The sequence below is a fragment of the Dendrobates tinctorius genome, unplaced genomic scaffold (genome assembly GCF_039654945.1).
Source record: "Dendrobates tinctorius isolate UK_male_01 unplaced genomic scaffold, ASM3965494v1 ptg000099l, whole genome shotgun sequence".
Taxonomy (NCBI): domain Eukaryota; kingdom Metazoa; phylum Chordata; class Amphibia; order Anura; family Dendrobatidae; genus Dendrobates; species Dendrobates tinctorius.
The window spans coordinates 2999216-3025054 of record NW_027361767.1 but is presented as its reverse complement, the minus strand read 5'-3'; the positions used below and the strand labels follow the sequence as shown (position 1 = coordinate 3025054).

Here is a 25839-nt window from a genome sequence, read left to right as displayed (position 1 = left end):
CTCCCGTCCGGTCTAGTCATATTAGTTATCAAGGTCATTGGTCGTCGTCCTTTCGCCAGATTGGCCAATAATTTCCCCGCTTTATTGCCAAATTTGTGTAGATCAACTTCCTGTTGTGATCGTATCAGGTCCTCTCTTTTCCCCACCCAAGAGTGAAATTCCTGTCTCGCTGCCTTCCACTCCTCTTTCGCACTTTGTGTCTTGTTTGCTAAGTACCCCGCGTATTTCTCTCTGAGGGCCTCGCTTGCTTTTTGGTATTGTTTATGAGTATGCTTTCTAAGTTTAGCTACATGTCCCATCAATCTACCTCTCAGTACTGTTTTTGCAGTTTCCCAGAACAACATTACATCCGCCGCATGTTCACTATTAGTACTGCTATAATCATCCCACCATTCGATCAGAGTTTTGGCAAATTCCTTGTCTCTAAGCAAAAACGACGGAAACCTCCACAGATAATCTGTCCCCCTCTGTATTGTATCATTGATGTCTAAAAGCACTGGGCTATGATCCGATATCACCATATCCTCAATAACCACATCTCTAACCCTATGCATCAAAAGTTGGTCAACCAAAATGTAGTCAATCCTGGACCACGCTTCATGAGGATGTGAATAGTGAGTGTACTCCCGGTCATTTGGATGATGCAATCTCCAGCTATCTTTCAAATTTGTGTCCTCCAAATGCTTGGCCATTAAACCTTTAACCTCTCTAATCGGCCTACCATCATCCCTACTATATCTCTTGTCTTCCCCCCTTGAAACCACCGCATTAAAGTCCCCTCCAACCACCCTTTTGAGTTCTGTATCCTTTTCCAATTCCTGAGTGATGAAGTTAAAAAAAGAAGTTTGTTCATTATTGGGGGCATATATGTTATGTATACCAAATTCTCCCTGTGGACTGGAAAGCTTGATGTAAATATACCTCCCTTCCTCGTCATTGGTCTGAGACACTATCGTGTGGTTAAAATTTTTGTTGATCAGAACATTGTATCTGACAGAGGAGTTCAGTTTGTGTCTAGATTTTGGAGGACTTTCTGTTCCAAGCTGGGAATTCAGTTGTCCTTCTCCTCTGCTTTTCACCCTCAGACCAATGGGCAGACGGAGAGAACAAACCAGACCTTGGAGTCGTATTTGAGATGTTTTATTTCCGCTGATCAGGATGATTGGGTTTCATTTTTGCCCTTGGCCGAATTTGCTGATACTTTGATGTCACCTTTTTTTGTAACTTTGGGTTTCATCCTCGATTTTCTTCAGGGCAGGTGGAGCCTGCCCAGGTGTTGACACTGTGTTGGAGAGAATGCACCAGATCTGGGACCAAGTGGTGGATAAGTTATCTCTCTCCCAGGAAAAGGCCCAGCGGTTTTCCAACCGACATAGGACCATTGGTCCCCAGTTTAAGGTTGGTGATATGGTTTGGTTATCATCAAAAAATATCGCTATGAAGGTGGCTTCTCCTAAGTTTAAGCCTAGATTTATTGGACCTTACAAGATTTTGGAGATTATTAATCCGGTCTCTTTTCGTTTGGCTCTTCCTGTCACATTTAAAATCCATAATGTGTTTCATAAGTCCTTGTTGAAGAGGTTTGTTGAACCAGTAGTTCCTGGGGTGGCACCACCGGACCCTGTATTGGTTGAAGGTAACATGGAATATGAGGTAGAGAAGATACTGGATTCCCGTCTGGCTAGACGGAGACTCCAGTATTTGGTTAAGTGGAAGGGTTATGGTCAGGAGGATAATTCCTGGGTCTCTGTTTCTGATATTCATGCCAAAAGATTGGTGCGTGCCTTTCATCGGGCTCACCCTGATCGCCCTGGTGGCGTGGATGAGGGTTCGGTAACCCCTCCTCAAGGGGGAGGTACTGTTGTGAGTTCATTTTCCCCTTCACCATTGAGGTCTGATGAACTCCCTCTTCTGGTGAAGGAAGGTAGTGAGGCTGATTACCAAGCATCTGGGCAGGATGATGATGACTGGGTGACGGGAATTGCTGACTGGATATAAGGCAGCCGACGCCCTTCTGCCTTGCTGGTGATCTCTCTGAGGGATTCTAGGAGACCAGTCTGATTCCTGCTCCTCAAAAGCTAAGTTTTCTGCTCTGTTTTTTGCATTTGTGTTTTGTTTTTGTTTTTCCTTGTTTTTCTGGATTTCTGCCATTCCTTGCTGGGGTGTGCTGAATTCCTTTTTGCTCTGTCTTCAGAAAATACCTGAGTACTGATATAGTCTTTTTGAAGCCTAGCGTCTTCAGGGCTTTTTTCCCTATCAGCTGTTGGCTCTTGTTTTGATAGGGTTTTGGCGGATTACAGACAGCAACTTTTCTATCCTGTCCTTTGTAGTTAGCTTGGGCCCCATCGTTTGCTCAACCTATCTTTCTATCTGTGTGAGTGTTTTTTCATCTTGCTTCACCGTCATTATATGTTGGGGGCTGCCTATTGCTTTGGGGTCTGCTCTGGGACAGTTTAGATTTCCCTTTCTGTCTTTAGGCTATGTAGTTCTCCGGCTGTGATCGAGGGGTCTAGGGCACCGTAGGAACCTCCCACGGCTACTGCTAGTTGTTGTTGATAGGTTCAGGGGTCTGTAATCCGATAGCTGCCAACTTCTCTGGTTTTCTGGACTTAGCTAGTATTTCTGTTTTTGCCTCCTACGGTGACTCATTCATAACAGAGGAGTATTGCAGAGACCGTTTCTGGCAGGGAAGGAGGAGGATCGCAGGGCCGTTTCTGGCACGGAAGGAGGAGGATCACAGGACACGTTTCAGGCAGGGATGAAGGATCACAGGGCTCGTTTCCAGCAGGGAAGGAGGAGGATCACAGGGCTCATTTTCGGCAGGGAGTGAGGAGGATCGCAGGGCTCGTTTCTGGCAGGGAAGAAGGAGGATCGCAGGGCTCGTTCCAGGCAGGGAAGGAGGAGGATCACAGTGCATGTTTCCAGCAGGGAAGGAGGAGTATTGCAGAGACCGTTTCTGGCAAGGAAGGAGGAGGATCGCAGGGCTTGTTTTTGGCAGGGAAGGAGGAGTATTGCAAAGACCGTTTTTGGCAGGGAAGGAGAGGGATCGCAGAGCCCGTTTCTGGCAGGGAAGGAGGAGTATTGCAGGGCTCGTTTTTTGGCAGGGAAGGAGGAGGATCGCAGGGCTTGTTTTTGGCAGGGAAGGAGGAGGATCGCAGGGCTCGTTTTTGGCAGGGAAGGAGGAGGATCGCAGGGCTCGTTTTTGGCAGGGGAGGAGGATCGCAGGGCTCGTTTTTGGCAGGGAAGGAGGAGGATCGCAGGGCTCTTTTCTGGCAGGGAAGGAGAAGGATCGCAGGGCCCGTTTCTGGCAGGGAAGGAGGGATATTGCAGGGCTCGTTTTTGGCAGGGAAGTTGGAGGATCGCAGGGCTCGTTTTTGGCAGGGAAGGAGGAGGATCGCAGGGCCCGTTTCTGGCAGGGAAGGAGGAGTATTTCAGGGCTTGTTTCTGGCTGGGAAGGAGGAGGATCGCAGGGCTCATTTCCAGCAGGGAAGCAAAGGATCGCATGGTTTGTTTCCGGTGGCCACGGACAACTAATGCAGCCGATGGACCTTTGTCCTGAAAATTGATTTACTCATCTCTGGTCATTAGTATCACGGCCCCTTTAACAACTTGATAGAACAACCAACGTAGCAGTGATAACAATATAATTGTGTTCTCAGGCTGCCGTCCAGCTGATGGACCAGAAACTCTGCGACAAGATCAAGCGTCTCAATGCCCTTCGCCACCAGACGGACGGACGGAGGAAGCGCTTGGAGGAACTGCAGACTGTATATAAGCAGAGCTGTGGTGAGGAGGAAGACAAGCCCGAGAAAGATGGCAGAGCGGTACACGAGGAGCAGGTGATTGTGGCCTAAGGGTCGGTTTGTGGACGAGGCAGCGTCCTTCCATCTAGCTGAGCAACCCAAATACTAAATCATTTGGTTGTTTAGCTTTAGACGCCCATCATCCTCCCACCGGCTTTTCTAAAGCCAATGAGTCTCCATCATTTCTATCCTGCCTGGTCCACCTTAAATATGTTTCTGGAAAAGCTGGGTAATGGTTGCCATCACAGCGCCCCATACCGAGCTTGTCCTCAATGTGAAATTTTTCCTGGTCAGTAGGGATATATCCTCTCTCTGCCATCACAGCCCCCACATTGGGGGATCACTCAGCTTTTCCAGACTCCTGAATGACAAATCTTCCTTGTCAGGCAGATGTTCCCATATCTACATAATCATTTAGGTCCATTTTTGAGCTTGTTTCAGCAGCCACGTTGCTTTTCAGGAGTGGGTAGGACGTAGGTTAAGGGGGTCGAACAGAATTAAAAAAAAAACATGGTCGCTTTCTTCCAAAAGCAGCTACTCACCCAACAACGGGTTGCGTCTGGCATTGTAGCTCAGCCACATTTACTTCCATGGAGCTGCGCTGCAATACCAGACACAACCCGTGGACAGGTGTGGCACTGTTTTAGGAAGACGACAACCATGTTACGTTTTTCTAATCCTGTACCACCCCTTTAAGCCTTACCTCCATATGATGACACTATGCAGCCATATAATCCTGTGTCTTCATCTTCTACTTGTTTCATCCGCAGATTGAAGCCTCAGAACAGGAGGAAACTCCTCAGCAGGTTATTTACTAATTATTAATTGCAAACCTTCTTGTGTCTCCTGTGACTCTGACGGGGGCCGCTGCGTAATCCCAACTAATATATGTAGACAGCAAAAACTTGGAGCAGACGTCTGAGAATCTTTATCACATCGGAGGATACATTTGGGGCATCTTTAGACTCTTGGCTTACATTGGGCTCATCTGCATCTAAATTCTGGCACAGATGGGGACATTTGGTCCACGTGAGGCCCCCATATCACTGCCTATGGGTCTGAAGGGAACAAACAAATCTCTTAGATGGGTTATCCTGGACTTCAAGGGGTTGTCCAGACTTGGAGTTCAAGTCTGCAGTAAGGAGCAGCAGGTGCAAGACCGCAGGTATGTAATTTTGCATCTATGCAGTCACGTTCCGACTAGACTTGTGCACAGCCTCACTCAATACAAGTCAAATGAGTCAGGATGGACATGTCTAGTCAGAATGTGACCAGAAGTTTGTAAATCACATACTTGCAGTCACATGAGCACCCGCTTATGGCGCCGGGGAATCCTGACTAAGAGGATTCACAAGCCTGGACAACCCCTTTAAGCCCACCTTACACAATAGACTTACAGTGGGGAAAAAAATATTTAGTCCGCCACCGATTGTGCAAGTTCTCCCACTTAAAAAAAGAAGAGAGAGGCCTGTAATTGACATCATAGGTAGACCACAACTATGGGAGTCAAAATGAGAAAACAAATCCAGAAAATCACCTTGTCTGATTTGGCAAGATTTATTAAAGGGGTTGTCTTAACTTCATTTTTTTCAGGAGCTTACTGCTCCCATGCCTCGGCTCCCTGCTTCACCGTGGTGCAATGATCTCCTGATGTTTCACAGTTCACACCTGCAACATGTTGGCACCTCTGGTCCAAACTACGCTCTTTGTAATAGAGGCAACCTTGATCCTGCTCGTATTTTATAAGCCCTTTGCAATGTTAACCACATAAGACGTAGAGGCATCTCCTCTCCTGAGGACGGGTTGCCCCCTCTCCTGAGGACGGGTTATCCCCTCTCCTGAGGACGGGTCATCCCCTGTCCTGAGGATGGGTCATCCCCTGTCCTGAGGATGGGTCATCCCCTCTCCTGAGGATGGGTCATCCCCTCTCCTGAGGATGGGTCATCCATTCTGCTGAGGACTGGTCGTCCCCTCTCCTGAGGACGGGTCGTCCCCTCTCCTAAGGACGGGTCGTCCCCTCGACTGAGGACGGGTCATCCCCTTTGCTGAGGACAGGTCATCCCCTCTGCTGAGGACAGGTCATCCCCTCTGCTGAGGACGGGTCATGCCCTCTCCTGAGGACGGGTCATCCCCTCTGCTGAGGACGAGTCATCCCCTCTGCTGAGGACGGGTCGTCCCCTCTGCTGAGGACGGGTCGTCCCCTCTCCTGAGGGTCATCCCCTCTGCTAAGGAGGGGTTATCCCTTCTGCTGAGGACAGGTCGTCCCCTCTACTGAGGACGGGTCATCCCCTCTGCTGAGGACGGGTCTTCCCCTCAGCTGAGGAAGGGTCGTCCCCTCTCCTGAGGATGGGTCATCCCCTCTCCTGAGGATGGGTCATCCCCTCTCCTGAGGATGGGTCATCCCTTCTCCTGAGGATGGGTTGTTCCCTCTGCTGAGGACGGGTCGTTCCCCTCTCCTGAGGAAGGGTCGTCCCCTCTCCTGAGGAAGGGTCGTCCCCTCTCCTGAGGATGGGTCATCCCCTCTCCTGAGGATGGGTCATCCCCTCTCCTGAGGATGGGTCATCCCTTCTCCTGAGGATGGGTTGTTCCCTCTGCTGAGGACGGGTCGTTCCCCTCTCCTGAGGAAGGGTCGTCCCCTCTCCTGAGGAAGGGTCGTCCCCTCTCCTGAGGAAGGGTCGTCCCCTCTCCTGAGGATGGGTCATCCCCTCTCCTGAGGATGGGTCATCCACTCTCCTGAGGATGGGTCATCCCCTCTACTGAGGATGGGTCATCCTTTCTGCTGAGGACGGGTCATCCCCCTCTGCTGAGGACAGGTCATTTCCTCTGCTGAGGACGGGTCGTCCCCTCGACTGAGGACGGGTCTTCCCCTCGACTGAGTACGAGTCATCCCCCTCTGCTGAGGACAGGTCATTTCCTCTGCTGAGGACGGGTCGTCCCCTTGACTGAGGACGGGTCTTCCCCTCGACTGAGGACAGGTCATCCCCTCTGCTGAGGACAGGCTGCATGCCATTCCGGGTGGCAGAACTTATTTTTTGGGATACACCAGGCAACGATACCCCTCCTGTCCTCCTCTATAATTACTCCATTATTCTATACCTCTTAATGGATGGCTTTTAACCCTTTACATGCCCTCTTCCTCCAGTCTCTGCGCCTATTGGAAAATCGTCTTGAAAAAGCACAGCTGAAATTACAGGAATCAGGACACATATACAGCGTGTACCAGAAACTGAAGGACCATATGCAGGTGACATACGAGACGCCCTCTCCTCCCCACCCCATGCCATGTTATGTCGGAGGGTCCCGGGTTGTCCGTTACTTGGCTACCATTTCTGCAGGAGGAAAGCCTGACGTTTCAGTCACAGCTGGATCTACTGGAGGCCGAGATCCTCCGACAGAGGAATGAACTGAAGGAACTCCAGATGATGAACAAGGATGCGGTGATGTCACGGGATATGGCCCGGGTATGTGGGACGTGGCCCGGGTATGTGGGGGGTAGCCCGGATATATGTGAGGTGGCCCTGGTATGTGGGGGGTGGACCGAGTATGTGGGAGGTGGTCTGAGTATGTGGGGGGGTATCCCGGGTATGTGGGAGGTGGTGTGTGTATGAGGGGGGGTAGCCCGTGTATGTGGGAGGTGGTCTGGGTATGTTGGGGGGTAGCCCGGATATGTTGGAGGTGGACCAGGTATGTGAGGTTGTGGCCTGGGTAAGTGGGGGGGTAGCCAGGTTATGTGGGGGGGGTGGTCCGGTTATGTGGGGGGGGTGGCCAGGTTATGTGGCGGGGTGGTCTGGATATGTGGGGGGGGGTGGTCCGGATATGTGGGGGCTGGGCCAGGTATGTAGGGGGTTACATAGTAAAATCCCATTTACACCGGCCGATTTCAGCCCATAAGCAAGTGCCAACCGACTGTATAGAGGTGGATCGGCGCTCGTTTAATGGCCCGAAACGTCAATCTATCCCCATACAGCATGCATGTTGTCGGCACATCCCACTACTTATATTTGGGGATGTGCTGCAGAGAATGATGACTTTTAGGTCTGCATAAGCAATCCAATCATCCAACGAATATACATGTTGCTCATTTGTCGGCTGATTGGTGACGTGTTTGCACAAGCCGATGATCAGACACATGTAAATGGACCATTAATGCACAAAAGAGGCAGTTAGGGGGTCTCCATCACTCAGCAAATCCACAAATATGCAAATTCCTACCTCTGATGGGCAAATCGGCCAGTGGCTTTGGGGTCTCCACTGATTAGGGTCCTCCAACACCCAACATTGTTTTGTCTTATCCTCCATTACAGACAGAACTGCAGCAGCAGGAAGAGGAGTTTCACCGCGAGCGCAGGGAGAGGGAGCGGATCCTTCAGGAGTACAAGCGTCAGGCAGAAGAGAGACGCATGTACGCCGAGCGCGCGGAAAGAAGAGTAAGTAGCCATTTGTGACCAGCAATGTCCCATCTTCTGAACCCGCCGATGCCACTGCTAGCTCATCCACTAGGGGGAGCATTGGGTGTTACTGCATGTGAGCTCCCCCTAGTGGTGGCACCTTACAGTTATCATTTTGGCCACAGATTTTTTTGTAGGGTCCGACAACTATCTATACGTTTTATAGCAGGTGAGCGATGGCTCCTGCCAGGTGTCAACATATTCTTAACTTGCACTGTCTCCATTCTTGACTTTTTAGGCTCAGCGTGTGATTTTGCCAGGAGAGGACGCTCCTACCGACATCCAACTGGTATCTAACGGACAGGAGGAAGAAAAGGCAATCCGGACCTATCAGGAGGCTTTTCATAGGATAAAGGAGGCCACAGGGGTGACAGATACACAGGTGAGAGGTTGCAAGGTTGGAGATAGATGGCAGGTTGGACGTTGAGAGGCCACCAAGGATAAAGGAACACGAAATCTAACACTCAATATATAGTAATCAAGAAATAGTCGCCCTCGCTGTCTGTCAGCATTTTCCACAGGAGCTGAAATCCTGCACAGAACAAGGTTAATCTCTTACTGATCTTTTCCTCGTGGCATACTTAATCTAAGCCCCCCTAAGCTAGAATGGATATAAAAGTCTACACACCCCTGTTACAATCGCAGGTTTTTGTCATATAATAAAATCATACCCAGAAGAATCATTTCAGAGCTTATTCGACCTTTAATGTCACCCATAATCTGTACAAATCCATTGGGAAACAAGCTGAAATCTTTTCAGGTGGGAAAATAAAAATAAGTAAAATAATGGGGTTGTGTAAATCTGCACACCCATATACTAATACCGGTCCTTCTCAAAAAATTAGAATATCATCAAAAAGTGAATTTATTTCACTTCTTCAATACAAAAAGTGAATCTCATATATTCTAGAGTCACACTGCCAAAAGTACCAATACCTGGTGTAAGAACAACAGTATCACTGTGCTTGATTGGCAGCAAACTCGCCTGACTTTAACCCCACAGAGAATCTATGGGGTATTGTCAAGAGGAAGATGAGAGACACCAGACCCAACAATGCAGACAAGCTGAAGGCTGCTATCAAAGCAACATGGGCTTCCATAACCCCTCAGCAGTGCCACAGGCTGATCGCCTCCATGCCTCGCCACATTGATGCAGTAATTGATGCAAAAGGAGCCCCGACCAAGTACTGAGTGCATTTACTGAACATACATTTCAGGAGGTCAACATTCCGGATTTTAAAATAATTTTTCAAGCTGATGTTATAAAATATTCTAATTTACTGAGATAATGACTTTTGGGTTTTCATTGGCTGTAAGCCACAATCATCAACATTAACAGAAATAAACACGGAAATAGATCCCGTTTGTAATGACTCTATATAATATAGGAGTTTCACTTTTTGTATTGAAGAACTGAAATAAATTAATTTTTTGATGATATTCTAATTTGAGAGATGCACCTGTACTTTGTTTTCTCCTTTGAATTTCTGGTAACATTCAGTCTTTTTGTGTCGGGCATGTTCAGATTGAGATCTCGGGAGCCAAGGTTTCAATCTGCGCCTCCGACGGCCATATTCCCGAAGTTCACCGCAGTGAAAACAATGGGAAGTGCGGAGACTCCGCTGACATTTTCTGAAAACCATGGGCCCCCAGTAGCTTTGCAACGCCGAACACCCCCTTCCTCCCAGCTCGAGGCCCGCAGCGGCTCCTGGATACCCGCTGTTTACATTGGAAACCAGCTTGCTCGCTGGTCCTGATCGCTGGAGGGGCTGTCTGTGACAGCTCACCAGCGATCAGCCTAACGATGTCCCAGTGATCCCATCCATGTCGGATCGTTGGTGGGATCGCTGGGACATCGTTATGTGTAACGGGGCCTTTAGGCCCTTGTCCTGGTGTGGCCAGTCCTCCTGAACACGAAGTCCATGGTCCTAGTGCTGTCAGTGCCTGAACCTCGTTCCCCAGACCTTATGAATGAGTATCCGAGACATGTGTTTTTGAAAGTGTGCCTGAGTACCCCGTATATCTGGACTGCTACATCCAGTCTCTAAATCAGCCCTGTCTGAGACTCTGTGTCAGTAACCGTTCTGCAGAGGATCCTGAGCCTAGTAGTCTGAACGGAGCCCGTGTCAGTGTCAGTAACTGTTCTACAGCCAAACCTGATTCCACTATCAGGAGTACCAGTGAACAACAGATGGCCACTTAGCTGTTCCCCTTCCTAGGTAAGCCTGTCCCCATCGCACAGTGGGTCCGCTAAAGCACATGCGCTATCTGCTTGCATAACTGTTTACTTCACCATGGGCCCCGCCGATCCCCAGTCCTCCCTGCACTCAGAGCTGTGACAGCAGCTGAGTTAACAGCGAGAGGTTCCATCTGTAGACACTAGATGTCCGATTGGAAGCCCTGACATCAGCTGCGCCAGCCCAAGTTGCTTTACCTATGGTTGTGCCTACTCAACCTGAAACTTATGCCTCTGGAGTGGAACCTGTCCTGTCTGATCCACCTTTTTACTGTGGGGATCCGAAGTAGTGCCGTGGGTTCCTAGAGCAGTGAATGCGGCACTACGAAGTTTTGGGCCATAAGTTTTCCTCCGATCGGGTCAAGTTGGGATTCTTAATGTCCTACCTAGCAGGAGATGCTCTGGCATGGCTCAAGCTCTTATAGGAAAAAGTTTCTCCTATCACCACGGACTTGCAGGCCTTCCTGGTGGCCTTCCGAGAGGTGTTTGCTGAGCGAAATCCGGAATCTTCTGTAACATCTTCCGTTCCCAGCTTCCAGGAGCAGCCCAGACAGGTGATGCTTGTGAGGAATCAGTCGCATCTGGCTTTGCTCTTCCAAAGACCACTAGTTTACGAACATGTTGAGGCAGAAACCCGTGCAGAATTCATGAAGGGCGACCGTGTATGGCAGGCTGAGCCTAAGCCAGAACTCCGTAGTGAATGATTGCGGTATCGCTGCGATTGTGTAGAACTTCCTGATGGTTTAAAAAAAACTCCAAAGCCTTGGGCCAGTAGGAGAGGCTGTCCTTGGCGGGAGTATTCCCTCTCCACCGTTGACTGTGACAGTATCCGTGGCAGGTGGAGGCTTCTGTTTGGCACGAAAGTTTGTGCTGCAAGCTGTGAAGAGTCAGTGTCAGGTACCTGTCTGACAGCTCCTGAATCCGGTGAGGGTGTTGTCAGGTGAAATACGAGCCCTGCCAAAAGACAATCAAGTCATTTCCAAGCAACTAGAGCCACAGATTGGAGCATTGTGTATGGAGAAGCTCCCTTCCATGTGCTGTCTGCTTTTCGCATAGGTAGTCCAATGCTGAGAACTCAGATGCCCGTTCTAGTCTGAAAACCCCTTGTGGTGCTTCATTGGGGACAATTGAGTCACGAGACGTCTGGTCCCCATATGTCCAGGTCAATCAGTAGTATTGCCACCTTCTCCGCAAGGTCTGCTTGTCGCCGACACGGTGTGGACTGGCGTCTCCGAAAGAACGGAAGCAGAGGCGATGTCCTCACACATCCCGACACTTGTTCCAGTGATCTGCTCCCAGGATCCTCCCTTGTGGACATGTCGTCTTGGAGACCAGGCTGAAGATGGACCCAGAAGAGAACATCAAGGCGGCTGCATATTCCAAGTCTCTGCGACCCACCAACCAGGCGGAGGAACTCCAGTTTGTCCTTGAATCTACCGGGTTGGTAGCTGATCAGCAAACGGAGAGAGACATCCTAATGACAAGTTCCTGGTACTATGCTCGCTTTCTCCTAAGCTGAGGATGGCTTGATGAAGAGAAGCATCCTAGTCGTGAAGATGGTGAGAGGTGTCACTTTTCTTCTAGTGGACAAGAGAAGTCGTGGTCCTGAAGAGAAGTTGTGGGAGTCCGTGAAGAAGTGTCGGCCTCCAACTTCTCTGCAGAGAGTCCGGTAGCTTGAAGAAGAGGGGGCATAAGGAGGTGTACTGTAATGGTATTTGCTGGCATCCTTGCATGGTTCCCCTTCTTCCTCCATGCTCGGACACCATCATACTCATCAGCCCGGCCATGGTCCATGGTGTGCTCCCTATCTCCAGCTGTATGCGCCACAGCACTTCTCGGCAGCGTGCCTGTGCATGCCCCTGCTCTTAAAGGGGCAGCGTGCACATAGTGAAATGCTCCCAGCCACTTTAAACAGTGAGATCCCTTTGCTGTGTCATCAGGTGTTTACAGACCATGGATTTTACAATGCAACTGAGAAAATGTCAGGAAAATCCTTCTAGAACAGCGACATTTTCTATCAGGGTAATCAGAATCCTTGTAAATGATGGTGGCTGAGCACTGACTGCTATGTAACATGAGGGTAAATATGATTGGCTAATTCTGAACACAACCACATCCCCAATTATAACAGGGTGTTCACACTTATGCATCCACATTATTTTAGTTTTGTTAATTTGTGTTTTACCCTCAAAATGATTTGAGTTTCTTTCTCAATGGATTTGTACAGATTATAGACGACATGAAAGTTTTGAAATGATTCTTCTTGGTTGGATTTATTTTTCCATGATGAAAACCTGGCGTGTGTAGACTTTTTAAATCCATTGTAAGCGGTCAAAGCTTTGCAATACTTTGTCCTACTGCAGATAGGGCAGAGGGGAGAGGCTCCTGCAGCAGGCCACACACAGGACAATGAGGGGAATATATTATCTGATGCAGGGAACATGACACAATTTGATGATCGCTTTACAAAATAGACCCCATTAAAGTTAACCGATTTTTTTTCTGTATCCTCCACTGATTAGGAAGTGGTGAGACGCTTCATTGCCCAGGGGGAGACCCACAAACACTTGGAGGAGCTGAAGAGCGAGAATGAGCGGACTTTGGTGAGGCTTAAAGAGGAAAAAGAAAGACTGCAGGACGCCTTCCAGGAGCTGAAGTATTCGGGGGAGGCCAAGCTATCTAGGTACCTACACACAAGTCAGACAGGTGCTGCAATCAAAGGGATATTCCTACCATAGTTAGTTATGGCATATCCTAGGGGGGTATCATGAGAATACCCCAATAAAATGCTGTATTTCGGCATTTGTGGTTTATACAAGAGGAAAGACCCAACGTATTTGTGACGAACAGCCCACGGACGTTCGTCCAAATACGGGGCGACTAACGGGGGTCCCGCTGCCACCAAAACGCGACGGACAGCGGACCCTGTGTCACCACTATGTCACAGTCCCACCACTGACACGGGTGTATCAGCGGACAGAGGGACGAGACACACTGCCGGCACACGGCTATCACAGGCACAGTTGGGGCTTATCTTAGTATCCCGCCACTGGCACCATGTGACCAAAATATCCAGCAAGCTACTCTCGCTCTACAATTTGCCGCAGGGGGGGTTTAATTTGGATGCCCCACCTCTGCTATCAATCTTCCAAGTACTGCGGGGATTTATGTATATCCCACTTTCTCAGTTCCACTTTGGAACTCGCAGCTCTCCGGCGCCCCCCTTACCCTCAGGTCAGTCAGGGAACTGCACCTAGGATAATTGGTCGCCGGACGGGCTGCCTGTTGTGAACTGGCAATCAGGCTTCTGCAGTAAGGGAATTATTAATGCTGTGGCCGCAGCCCCTCATTCAGCAATATAAGACCCTTCTAGACTGCCAGCAAGCCGCAATAGCCGTACACAACGCGCTGCCACCAGTCACGGTTACTTAATTCACAGTGTTAAATTAAGAGGGTCCGTGGCAAACCCCTTGAATTAGTAGCGATTATCTATCAAAGGCGTATAGTTCGATTCTTAGAGCATGGAGACAGATCTAAATAATTATTTCATTTATTTTCCGAAAGAGGACAGTGATTACAGATAAAAGTTGCTATAAAATTGAGACATAAAATATGTACAGTACAGGTATAAAATAAAAGTGGAGAAAACAAAGAGAGTACACTCACAGTTCCATATTGTTCCTTAGGCAGACCATGCGGCTAAGGTGGGTGGAGGCGGAGCTGCACTTCTCCACTCATCTGGGTCTTTCTAGCACGACGACTTGAGCTGTTCTGCCCTGGTTTTGTCCAGGAAATGCTTTATAGACTTGCTATGTGACATCATGGAGAGATGCATGCTGGGTTAATCCCACCTCTCCCTTTTGGATTTAGAATTACACTAGAAAACTTATACAAATCATAACTCCGTGGGGGCAGCCCGCACAGACACATATAGGGCATCATTGGCTGTGATTTGTTGAGTACAATAATTCAAGACCAAATATGCAGTAGTTCTGATACACCGTTTAGCTGGAACACATATCTCAGGTTCTGAAAGGATTACGCTTCGCCAGAACCACGGCAGCGACGCTGTGACCGCCCGGATTACAAAAATATGATTTTCATATCTCTACTTGGTACGGTTTTCGCAGGGCAGGCTCTTAAAGGTTTACTACTAACCTTTATTTCAAACAAAGACCTTTTCCCGCATTTTTCAGCTGAGAGAAGGAAACAAATGGTTGTAACAGCAGGGGGGTCTCCTATTACTAGTGCGAACACAGGCTGTAGAGGAGGGGGGGTGGCACTGCTCTGTGTGTGTGTGAAGGGAGGAGGGATGAAGCTGCAGAGCTAGCAGCCTGGATTGTCATATCTGCCGGATCTTTCTGGAAAGTTACAACAGAAAACATCATATTTTGTGGACAAAACCCCATACCTCACAGACATTGTACATCAGACCTCCCCCCCTTAAGAGGGCGCTAAGGAGGCATTACCTCTCGGTAATCGGCCATGCGCACCTCAGCGGGTTCGCCCCGGCGGGACAACCCATCGGCATTGCCGTTTTCACTGCCCTTCCTGTGTTTTACAGTGAAGTCGTACTGTTGAAGGGCAAGGCTCCAGCGGAGCAACCTTCCATTGGTTCCGGACACTGTGTGCAACCAGCTCAGAGGGTTGTGGTCAGTTACCACCGTGAAGGCGCGCCCGTACAGGTAGGGCTGCAAACGTTGCAGTGCCCACACCATGGCCAGACACTCCTTCTCGATGGTCGAGTATGCCACTTCCCTCGGCAAAAGTTTCCGGCTCAGGTACAACACGGGGTGCTCTTGGTCCCCCGAGTCGACCTGGCTAAGCACAGCACCGAGGCCAAACTCGCTGGCGTTGGTCTGTACCAGAAACGGGCGACTGCTGTCGACTGCTCTCAACACTGGAGAGTTGCACAGGGCTGCTTTCAAAGCTTGGAAAGCCGCCTCACAGTCATCTGTCCAGTTGACTGTTTGGGGTAGCCTCTGCTTGGTGAGGTCAGTCAAGGGTTTGGCAAGGGCGCTATAGTCCTGTACGAACCGCCTATAGTACCCTGCAGTGCCCAAGAAGGACTTCACCTGTTTCTTGGTCCTGGGGGTGGGCCAGGACACGATTGCGTCCACTTTTTCTGGCTCCGGACTCATGGAACCCCCGCCTACCCGGTGCCCCAGGTAGTGGACCTCGCGCATGCCTATCTGGCACTTCCCCGGCTTGATGGTCAGGCCTGCCTGGTGAAGACGCTTGAGCACCTCCTGGAGGTGCTGAAGGTGTTCCTCCCAGGTGGAACTGAAGACGGCAATATCGTCTAAGTACGCCACTGCGTACTCCTCCAGTCCCCGAAGCAGGTGGTTGACCATCCGCTGGAAAGTGGCAGGGGCATTCTTCATGCCGAAGGGCATGACCGTGGACTCGTACAGTCCAAAGGGGGTGATAAAGGCGGATTTTTCCTGCGCCTCAGGGCTCAGGGGAATCTGCCAGTATCCCCGACTCAAATCCATGATGGATATGTAGTTGGCGTTTGTCAACCGTTCGAGCAGATCCTCGATGCGCGGCATTGGGTGGGCATCAGAGGTTGTGATGGCGTTGAGCCCCCTGTAGTCCACGCAGAACCGGGTGGTTCGATCCTTTTTAGGCACGAGGACTACAGGTGAAGCCCACGCGCTTTTTGACCGTCGAATCACCCTCAGCCTTAACATCTCATCTATCTCTTGACTTGTTGCACCGTTTCAGAGATCCGATAAGGTGTTCGCCGTAATGGGGCGTGATTCCCGGTGTCCACGTCATGAACCGCTAACTCCGTCCTCCCAGGACGGTTGGTGAACACGGGCCGGAAGAGTTCCAGGGTGGCCATCAACTGCAACCGCTGGGATATGGTTAGCGAACCACTTATCTCCATGTCCTCAATGGACCCATCGGCCTTGGCCTGGGCCAGCATGTCCAGGAGGGGATCTTCCTCCCCATCCTCTGGGAGATTGCAGACCGGTAGGACGCAAGCTTCACGTTCGTAGTGCGCCTTCAGCATGTTGACGTGAAAGGCCTTGCGCCTACCCCGAGCATGGTCAAGCGTGACCACGTAGGTGACCGGGTTGAGCTGTTGGTGGACGACGTATGGGCCTTCCCAGGCTGCCTGAAGCTTATCCGTTGGTACAGGGACCAGCGCCCACACCTTTTGACCCACCTGGTAGGTCCGCTCCCGGGCGTTCTGGTCGTACCAGCGCTTCTGGTCAGCCTGAGCCTGCGTCATGTTGTCATGCACCAACTGCGTCAAGGTCTGCATCTTGTCACGGAAGCGCATGACATAATCCACGATGGACACTTCTGTGGGGTTTGGCTCATCTTCCCAGGATTCTTTTATCAACCCAAGGGGTCCCCGGACTCGCCTGCCATACAGGAGCTCAAAGGGGGAGAACCCGGTCGAGGCCTGCGGAACTTCTCTGTAAGCGAACAGCAGGTGTGGGAGGTACCGCTCCCAGTCGCGCCCTTGGGTCTCAACCAGTATGCGGAGCATCTGTTTGAGGGTACCGTTGAAACGTTCACACAAACCATTAGTCTGTGGGTGATACGGACTCGATACCAGCTGCGTCACCTGCATTTTCTCACAGAGAGCCTCCATTAGGCGAGACATGAATTGGGGCCCTTGATCGGTAAGCATCTCCCTGGGAAATCCTACTCTTGAAAAAATGGTCACCAGTGCGTCAGCCACCTTATCTGCCCTGGTTGAAGACAGAGCTACTGCCTCTGGGTACCGGGTAGCGTAGTCTACCACGGTGAGAATGTATCGCTTTCCGGAGCTGCTGGGGACGGACAGCGGTCCTACAATGTCCACCGCGATTCTCTGGAAAGGCTCCTCTATCACCGGCAAAGGAATAAGGGGAGCCTTAGGAGCAGGCCCCGCCTTACCCACTTTTTGACAGGTGGCACAGGAGCGGCAGTAGTGTGTTACATCTGTCCCCATCTTGGGCCAATAGAAGTGTTGAGACAGCCGTGCCTTTGTTTTGCCGATCCCCAAGTGTCCAGCGAGTGGAATCTCATGGGCAATCCGCAACAACTCAGTTCTGAACTGATAGGGGACGACCAGCTGTCTTTCCCTCAACCACTCCTTTTTAGGATCTCCGGGTACTGTCTCCTGGTACAACCTTCCTCGTTCCCAGAACACCTCTCCTTATCAGGCTTGGAGGTGGGCGTCTCGGTGAGACCTCTCAATTTCTCCAGGCTGGCATCTGAGTGCAGAGCAGCCTGGAACTCCATGCTGGAGGCTGCCAGAAGTGACGTCAGGGTACCTCCTTTACTGGGACCCTCTGGAACCGGCTCTGGGTTCACCTCTGGTTCAGTCTCTCCTGTAGCAGCAGAGGGTCCAGAAGACAGTGCGTTACCTGCGATCTGGGCACTCTGACTGCGTGTGACAGCTGCTATGTATGCTGTCTCCCTGGGGATTTCTACAGACCCACCAGCCGGTGCTGCCCTGTGCTCTACCTCCCCATCCACCCCCAACACTTCAGGAGCAGGGCTACTTATGGGCCAGTTACCTTCCTCGGTGGCACTGGTCAGCTGCATGGCATTACCTTCCTCATGGTCCCCATGCACCTCCCCATTTCCTTGAGCACCGTTGCTTACTCCTGCCAGGGGTTCCTCAGCCGTCTCACTCCGCGGAGTGACGGGACTGAGCACTTCGGTACCTGTGGACACATCTACCGCTTCAAAGAAAGGGTTAACGGGTTCAGTCGGCACAGATACATCAACATCATCATCATCCTTCCTAGGTGAAGAATGGTTATCAGTTTGCTTTGGTACATTCACATCAGCATCAGCATCATACCTGGGGAAAGAATGGTTGTTAGTTACATCATTACTCATCAAGGCATTAGCAGGTAACACATTCAGTTTCCCATCATCAACATCATCAGGGTTAACGTTACCCTTATTATCAGTTTGGGGAAGGGTGTCAGGGACGTAGTATGCAACCATCCGCCCCAAGTCAGTCCCCAATAAAACATCAGTGGGCAGGTTTTCAGACACTCCCACCTCCCTCAACCCGCTCCCAGCACCCCAATCGAGATAAACTCGTGCCACTGGCAAGGGACAACGGGTGCCTCCAATCCCGGTGACAGTCAGGGTTTTCCCCTCAACAAACTCTTCAGGGGCCGCCAGTCCAGGACGGATGAGGGTTCGTTCAGCCCCGGTGTCCTTGAGGCCTGTAGCAAGACGGGCCCCCACCTGAACAGGTTGAACGTTGTCGTCAGCCCTCCCAACCACACCTCCCACCAAAAGAACAGAGGCGTTGGGCCCGGGGGCCTTGGCTGGGGGGTTCTTCGGCCTGTTCGGACAGGCGTAAAAGAAGTGACCAGGCCGCTGGCAGTGGTGACACAGGCGACTGTCAGTAGCCGGCCTGTTGTTGGCAACAGGGACAGGGCCTCCGGAGGGATGGCTAGCTGGGGCATTGGGGTTGGTTGCTGGCTTACCCCCTTTCCAGCTGGTGGCGACTGGCCTCCGCATCTCGGGCTTCCGGTTGGCCTCGTGGTTGTCGGCGATCTGCGCCGCTTTGTCCGCGTTCGTCGGTTCGCGGTCCAGGATGAACTGTCGGACCTCAGCTGGGCAGAGATGCAGGAACTGGTCTTTGATCATCAGGTCCCGTAGCTGCTCAAAGGTTTCAACGGACAGTCCATGGATCCACTGGTCAAAGTGGGTCCTGAGTCCTTGCACCACATCACTGTAGCTATCGTGTGGGCCACGTTGGAGGTGCCGGAACTTCTTTCGGTATACCTCAGGTGTCAGCCGGTATTTGGCGATCAGCGCCTGCTTTATGGCGTCATAGTCATCATCATGCGCTTTCGGAAGAGAAGCAAACGCCTCCAGAGCTTTGCCTTTTAGCCCTGGGGTCAAGTACCTGGCCCATTGGTCTTCGGGCAGTCGGTACTGTCTGCAGGCTTTCTCGAAGGCTCGCAGAAACGTGTCCAAGTCCCTATCCTTTTCCATCACGGGAAAATGCTCTGGCCGGGGTTTAGGAGTCTGGACGCTGCTGGGCTCACGGCTTCGGGCTGTGGGGGCATTCCCACCCCGCTGGAGTACCTCCAGTTCATGGGCCCTCTGCGCCTGGCGCTCGGCTCTCTCAGCCTCTCTTTGGCGCTCAGCTCTCTCCTGAGCTTGCTGGATCAGCTGCAGACGTCCAACATGGTCTTCGGCAGGGAGTTGCTGTAGAGCCAATTGCAGATAGGGGTCCAGGACTTCCCGGCCGGCGGTCTGCACCATCTGGACCCCTGCGGCTGCACCATCGGCACGGGTGCTGCCTTCTGCGCCCTGGCTCTCTTCCCATTGCACTAGAGCCGCGACCAACTGGGCTTTGGTCTTGTCGGCGACATCAATCTGCTTTGACGTGCACAGGGACCTCAGGATGTCCTTATTAAGCTGCTTATAATAAGATTCTCCCCACGTAGCCATGGTTGCCAAATCAAAGATAGAAAAGAAAAACGAAGAAATGGGAGGGAATACTTGTACGTACACACAAATGTCTCAGAACTAGTAACCACTGAGTCTGTTCTCCAAAACCTATGATGCAGGATTCCCGCAGGAACCGTGCAGGTTTTTAGTGAGAGGAATGATTGCTCAAACCAAATCACTAATGCTCTAGGATTATCCCACCGCTCTGCCACCAATATGTGACGAACAGCCCACGGCCATTCGTCCAAATACGGGGCGACTAACGGGGGTCCCGCTGCCACCAAAACGCGACGGACAGCGGACCCTGTGTCACCACTATGTCACAGTCCCACCACTGACACGGGTGTATCAGCGGACGGAGGGACGAGACACACTGCCGGCACACGGCTATCACAGGCACAGTTGGGGCTTATCTTAGTATCCCGCCACTGGCACCATGTGACCAAAATATCCAGCAAGCTACTCTCGCTCTACAATTTGCCGCAGGGGGGGTTTAATTTGGATGCCCCACCACTGCTATCAATCTTCCAAGTACTGCGGGGATTTATGTATATCCCACTTTCTCAGTTCCACTTTGGAACTCGCAGCTCTCCGGCGCCCCCCTTACCCTCAGGTCAGTCAGGGAACTGCACCTAGGATAATTGGTCGCCGGACGGGCTGCCTGTTGTGAACTGGCAATCAGGCTTCTGCAGTAAGGGAATTATTAATGCTGTGGCCGCAGCCCCTCATTCAGCAATATAAGACCCTTCTAGACTGCCAGCAAGCCACAATAGCCGTACACAACACGCTACCACCAGTCACGGTTACTTAATTGACAGTGTTAAATTAAGAGGGTCCGTGGCAAACCCCTTGAATTAGTAGCGATTATCTATCAAAGGCGTATAGTTCGATTCTTAGAGCATGGAGACAGATCTAAATAATTATTTCATTTATTTTCCGAAAGAGGACAGTGATTACAGATAAAAGTTGCTATAAAATTGAGACATAAAATATGTACAGTACAGGTATAAAATAAAAGTGGAGAAAACAAAGAGAGTACACTCACAGTTCCATATTGTTCCTTAGGCAGACCATGCGGCTAAGGTGGGTGGAGGCGGAGCTGCACTTCTCCGCTCATCTGGGTCTTTCTAGCACGACGACTTGAGCTGTTCTGCCCTGGTTTTGTCCAGGAAATGCTTTATAGACTTGCTATGTGACATCACGGAGAGATGCATGCTGGGTTAATCCCACCTCTCCCTTTTGGATTTAGAATTACACTAGAAAACTTATACTAATCATAACTCCGTGGGGGCAGCCCGCACAGACACATATAGGGCATCATTGGCTGTGATTTGTTGAGTACAATAATTCAAGACCAAATATGCAGTAGTTCTGATACACCGTTTAGCTGGAACACATATCTCAGGTTCTGAAAGGATTACGCTTCGCCAGAACCACGGCAGCGACGCTGTGACCGCCCGGATTACAAAAATATGATTTTCATATCTCTACTTGGTACGGTTTTCGCAGGGCAGGCTCTTAAAGGTTTACTACTAACCTTTATTTCAAACAAAGACCTTTTCCCGCATTTTTCAGCTGAGAGAAGGAAACAAATGGTTGTAACAGCAGGGGGGTCTCCTATTACTAGTGCGAACACAGGCTGTAGAGGAGGGGGGGTGGCACTGCTCTGTGTGTGTGTGTGAAGGGAGGAGGGATGAAGCTGCAGAGCTAGCAGCCTGGATTGTCATATCTGCCGGATCTTTCTGGAAAGTTACAACAGAAAACATCATATTTTGTGGACAAAACCCCATACCTCACAGACATTGTACATCACAGTATTCCTGCATGTTAAATGCTTAAACTTGTGCAATTTGTTTTGCCCAGTCCGGTCCTCCTTAGAATTCGGCCTTGCATGGTATTCTTGACACCTCATTACGTTGTAGGGCCAAAAAAGCAGCAAACAATGCCAGTATACTGGGCACAGAATTGAAGACTGCCTGGTCCAGCTGTCATGGAGGACCATACTGGATTCCGGGCCAATCGAATCGCTCATTTGTAGTAATGCGTCAATTCTTCTGGAAACCTCCAGAATATTGGATAATTTTAAGAGTGGTCTTAAAAGCAGGGACCAGTGTGAAATGCTTCTTGTCCAATGATCCCTCTAAACATAAAGTGGCTGTTAGATCACAACCACTTAGGTGGAACCCAGAAAGTGGCCTAAAAAAGACAAACGCTTCCTGTTATGTCCATTATCCTCCATATTGGCCCCCATTGCATTAATTGGTGGGCAGCTGAGGAAGGCTGTGATACTTCAGAATTGGGACCCTTATATTGTGGTAGATGTCTAGAGCAGTTTTTAGAAATATGTCCAGACCTTACACCTGTTTAACTAGTCATGTCCCATGTGCCGCAACCACAGCGGTCAGCAGGTTTTAGAAGAGCTTCAAACTCATCTACAGAAGGAAGAGAAGAGACGAGACAAGTATAAGGAAGAGCTGGAGAAAATGACCAAAATCTTGGTGGCAGCAAAGTCTGGAGTGGAGCACCTATCTACCAAAGTGCAGCATGTCAAGGTGGTGAGTACTCAGTTATGGTGGGGAGCGAAACCAGTGAATAGAGAACGCAGAATTCATTTGGTATGTGTTTACTGCTGTTATTCTCTTTTATCAGCCCAGGAGCCATTTTCCTGCAAAGGATCTGTCTTCTCAGTCAGATGAGTATGTACTGGACGTCCTGCACACGACTGACCAGAAGCTTCAGAAACTCATGGAGGAGTTAGATGGGCAGAACATTGGAGAGATCATAAGGCAGATGGAGGAGGAGGCGGTAAGATGAAGGGTCTGGAAAAACCAAGATGGATGACATGTGCGAGATCAAAAGAGTTACCTTGCACAGCGTTGGTTCGTCGTAAAACCTTACCGATATATGTATGCAACTCCAGGCACGCAGGCTGTGTCTAGTATTACTGCTCATCTCCACTGAAGTTTTTTCTGCATGTCAGAATAAGCTTTATATACCAGCGGGGTGTTAACACATTACCTCTTGTCTCCAGTTCCAGGCTTCCATCGAGGGTAAACTTCCAGCATTTAACGTTCGCATCCCATTGCCGGCACCGGCCAAGCAGGACACATTTGATGGTAAGTGGGGAGCCAACAGCTCTTGATTAGTGAATATTTTTATTGTAGGCGACTCACTACCTGTTAATATTTGTCTACAGATGACGATGACAGCGGAGAGGACGACGGCGATGTGGTGACCCGCGCCAGTCTAAAGAAACAGTCCCAGCAAATCATAGAGTCTAAGACCAAGAGAAAGGCCCGGCCCAAGAAGAAAAAGGGGAAGCAGTGAGGGATAGCGGTGGCACCCTAGTCCTGCTAGAGTTACACCTGACATAGCTAGGTCTACACTCAATAATCTGATCCACTTTGTACAGCAAGTCCTGTTTCCAAGATCTACAATAACCTATCAGTCCTGCTTCATAGATCTGTAATCATCTACCAGTTCTGATCTGTAATCATCTACCAGACCTGCTTCATAGATCTGTAATCATCTACCAGACCTGCTTCATAGATCTGTAATCATCTACCAGACCTGCTTCATAGATCTGTAATCGTCTACCAGTCCTGCTTTATAGATCTGTAATCAGCTACCCGTCCTGCTTCATAGATCTGTAATTACCTACCAGTCCTGCTTCAGAAAATCTGTAATCATCTACCAGTCCTGCTTTAAAGATCTGTAATCATCTAACAGTCCTGCTTCATAAATCTACAATTGTCAACCTGTTCTTTCTTGTACATCTTCAATCTTTTATCTGTCCGCTTATCTGCCTGCCTTATTTTATAGGACTAGGTTCATCTTCCTGACTTGCTTAGGGTTAACCATCTACCAGTCCTGTTTCCTAGATCTACAATCTACTAGTCCTCTACAATCATGTACTAGTCCTTCATAGATTTACAATCATGTCCTGCTTCATAGATCTACAGTCATCTACCTGTCCTGCATCTTAGATTTACAGTCGTCTAACTGTCCCTCTTAATAGATCTGCAGTCATCTACCTGTCCTGTTTCAGATCTACAGTAGTCTACATGTCCTCTTTCATAGATCTGCAGTTGTCTACCTGTCCTGTTTCATAGATCTGCAGTTGTCTACCTGTCCTGTTTCAAAGATCTGCCGTTTTCTACCTATCCTGCTTCATAGATCTGCAGTTGTCTACCTGTCCTGCTTCATAGATCTGCAGTTGTCTACCTGTCCTGTTTCATAGATCTGCAGTCACCTACCTATCCTGCTTCATAGATCTGCAGTTATCTACCTGTCCTGTTTCATAGATCTGCAGTTGTCTACCTGTCCTGCTTTGCTTCATAGATCTGCAGTTATCTACCTGTCCTGTTTCATAGATCTGCAGTTGTCTACCTGTCCTGCTTTGCTTCATAGATCTGCAGTTGTCCACCTGTCCTGTTTCATAGATCTGCAGTCGTCTACCTGTCCTGCATCCTAGATTTACAGTCGTGTACATGTGCAGTCTCTTTCAGTCCACCACTGTCCGCATCCCATGTCAGCCTCCTTCCCTCTCTGTAAGTGGCTCAGACAGGGGGCAGAGAATCGGACTCTGACTTCTCATGACGCTGCCAAGATCAGAAGTGTTGTGGGAACAGCTGCTTTGTGACGTGATCCTGAGACACGAGACACGCTGAAATGTGACCTCTTATGTTTTCCCTATAACAAATAAATAAAAATTCTCTAAAAACCCTGTCTCTCTCCCTACGTTAATAACCAGAGAGACCCTGTGTATTGTCTGCCACTACGTATTGGACGTTTCCACCAGATATCGCTTTACGTATACCCTTGCACCCAAGCGAAAGCAAAACAGAAATGTACGTGACAGGGTCGTCACCAGACCGAGGATCGTACACAGTGACGGCAGACAGAGAGCGAGCTACAGAGTTATGGCCGAGGTCAATTCCCAAATAATAACTCCCATACTTCCGGGCCCCTTGCTTAGAAGTGGGGATGGTTTTTTGCTATCATGTCACCTATGAATTTCAGTTCCTAAAGCAGGAGATTATGCTTCAAAGCTGTCATCTCAGGAATTAGGAACATGATGTTGGAACCAAAGTTACCCATTTTTTAAATTAAGAAGAGCTGCTCTGTGTCACCGGATCTCCAAGATTGTGAGGAACTATACTCATTCCTGCACTCATTATTCCAACTCCTTTATCCATCTCTCGTACACTTTTACAAGGACTGTTCTAGTTACACCAGTGCGTATCCTGTAACCTCTTATTACAGTAACCCGGCTCCTGATCCTCTTATTACCCCTGTAACCTCTTATTACAGTAACCCGGCTCCTGATCCTCTTATTACCCCTGTAACCTCTTATTGCAGTCACCCGGCTCCTGATCCTCTTATTACCCCTGTAACCTCTTATTACAGTAACCCGGCTCCTGATCCTCTTATTACCCCTGTAACCTCTTATTACAGTAACCCGGCTCCTGATCCCCTTATTACCCCTGTAACCTCTTATTACAGTAACCCGGCTCCTGATCCCCTTATTACCCCTGTAACCTCTTATTACAGTAACCCGGCTCCTGATCCTCTTATTACCCGTGTAACCGCTCCTGATCCTCTTATTACCCCTGTAACCTCTTATTACAGTAACCTGGCTCCTGATCCTCTTATTACCCCTGTAACCTCTTACTACAGTAACCCAGCTGCTGATCCTCTTATTACCCTGTAACCACATTACAGTAACCCGGCTCCTGATCCTCTTATTACCCCTGTAACCGCTCCTGATCTTCTTATTACCCCTGTAACCTCTTATTACAGTAACCCGGCTCCTGATCTTATTACCCTGTAACCTCTTATTACAGTAACCCGGCTCCTGATCCTCTTATTACCCCTGTAAACTCTTATTACAGTAACCCGGCCCCTGATCCTCTTATTA

At 49.7% G+C, this 25839-nt stretch overlaps 1 protein-coding gene across 1 annotated transcript in view; it reads left to right on the top strand.

The window, feature by feature from the left end:
* The window catches only part of ODAD3 (outer dynein arm docking complex subunit 3), a 35002-nt gene extending 10360 nt beyond the window's left edge, over positions 1–24642 (top strand). Inside the window, exons 5-15 of the mRNA XM_073587447.1 lie at positions 3660–3839; positions 4574–4609; positions 6946–7047; positions 7139–7264; positions 8108–8230; positions 8490–8633; positions 13010–13170; positions 22318–22474; positions 22569–22724; positions 22951–23035; positions 23116–24642. Coding sequence (XP_073443548.1) covers positions 3660–3839; positions 4574–4609; positions 6946–7047; positions 7139–7264; positions 8108–8230; positions 8490–8633; positions 13010–13170; positions 22318–22474; positions 22569–22724; positions 22951–23035; positions 23116–23246 — 1401 coding nt within the window. The 3' untranslated portion in view covers positions 23247–24642. The remainder of the gene's footprint in view (positions 1–3659; positions 3840–4573; positions 4610–6945; positions 7048–7138; positions 7265–8107; positions 8231–8489; positions 8634–13009; positions 13171–22317; positions 22475–22568; positions 22725–22950; positions 23036–23115) is intronic.
* The last annotated feature ends 1197 nt before the right edge of the window (positions 24643–25839 follow it).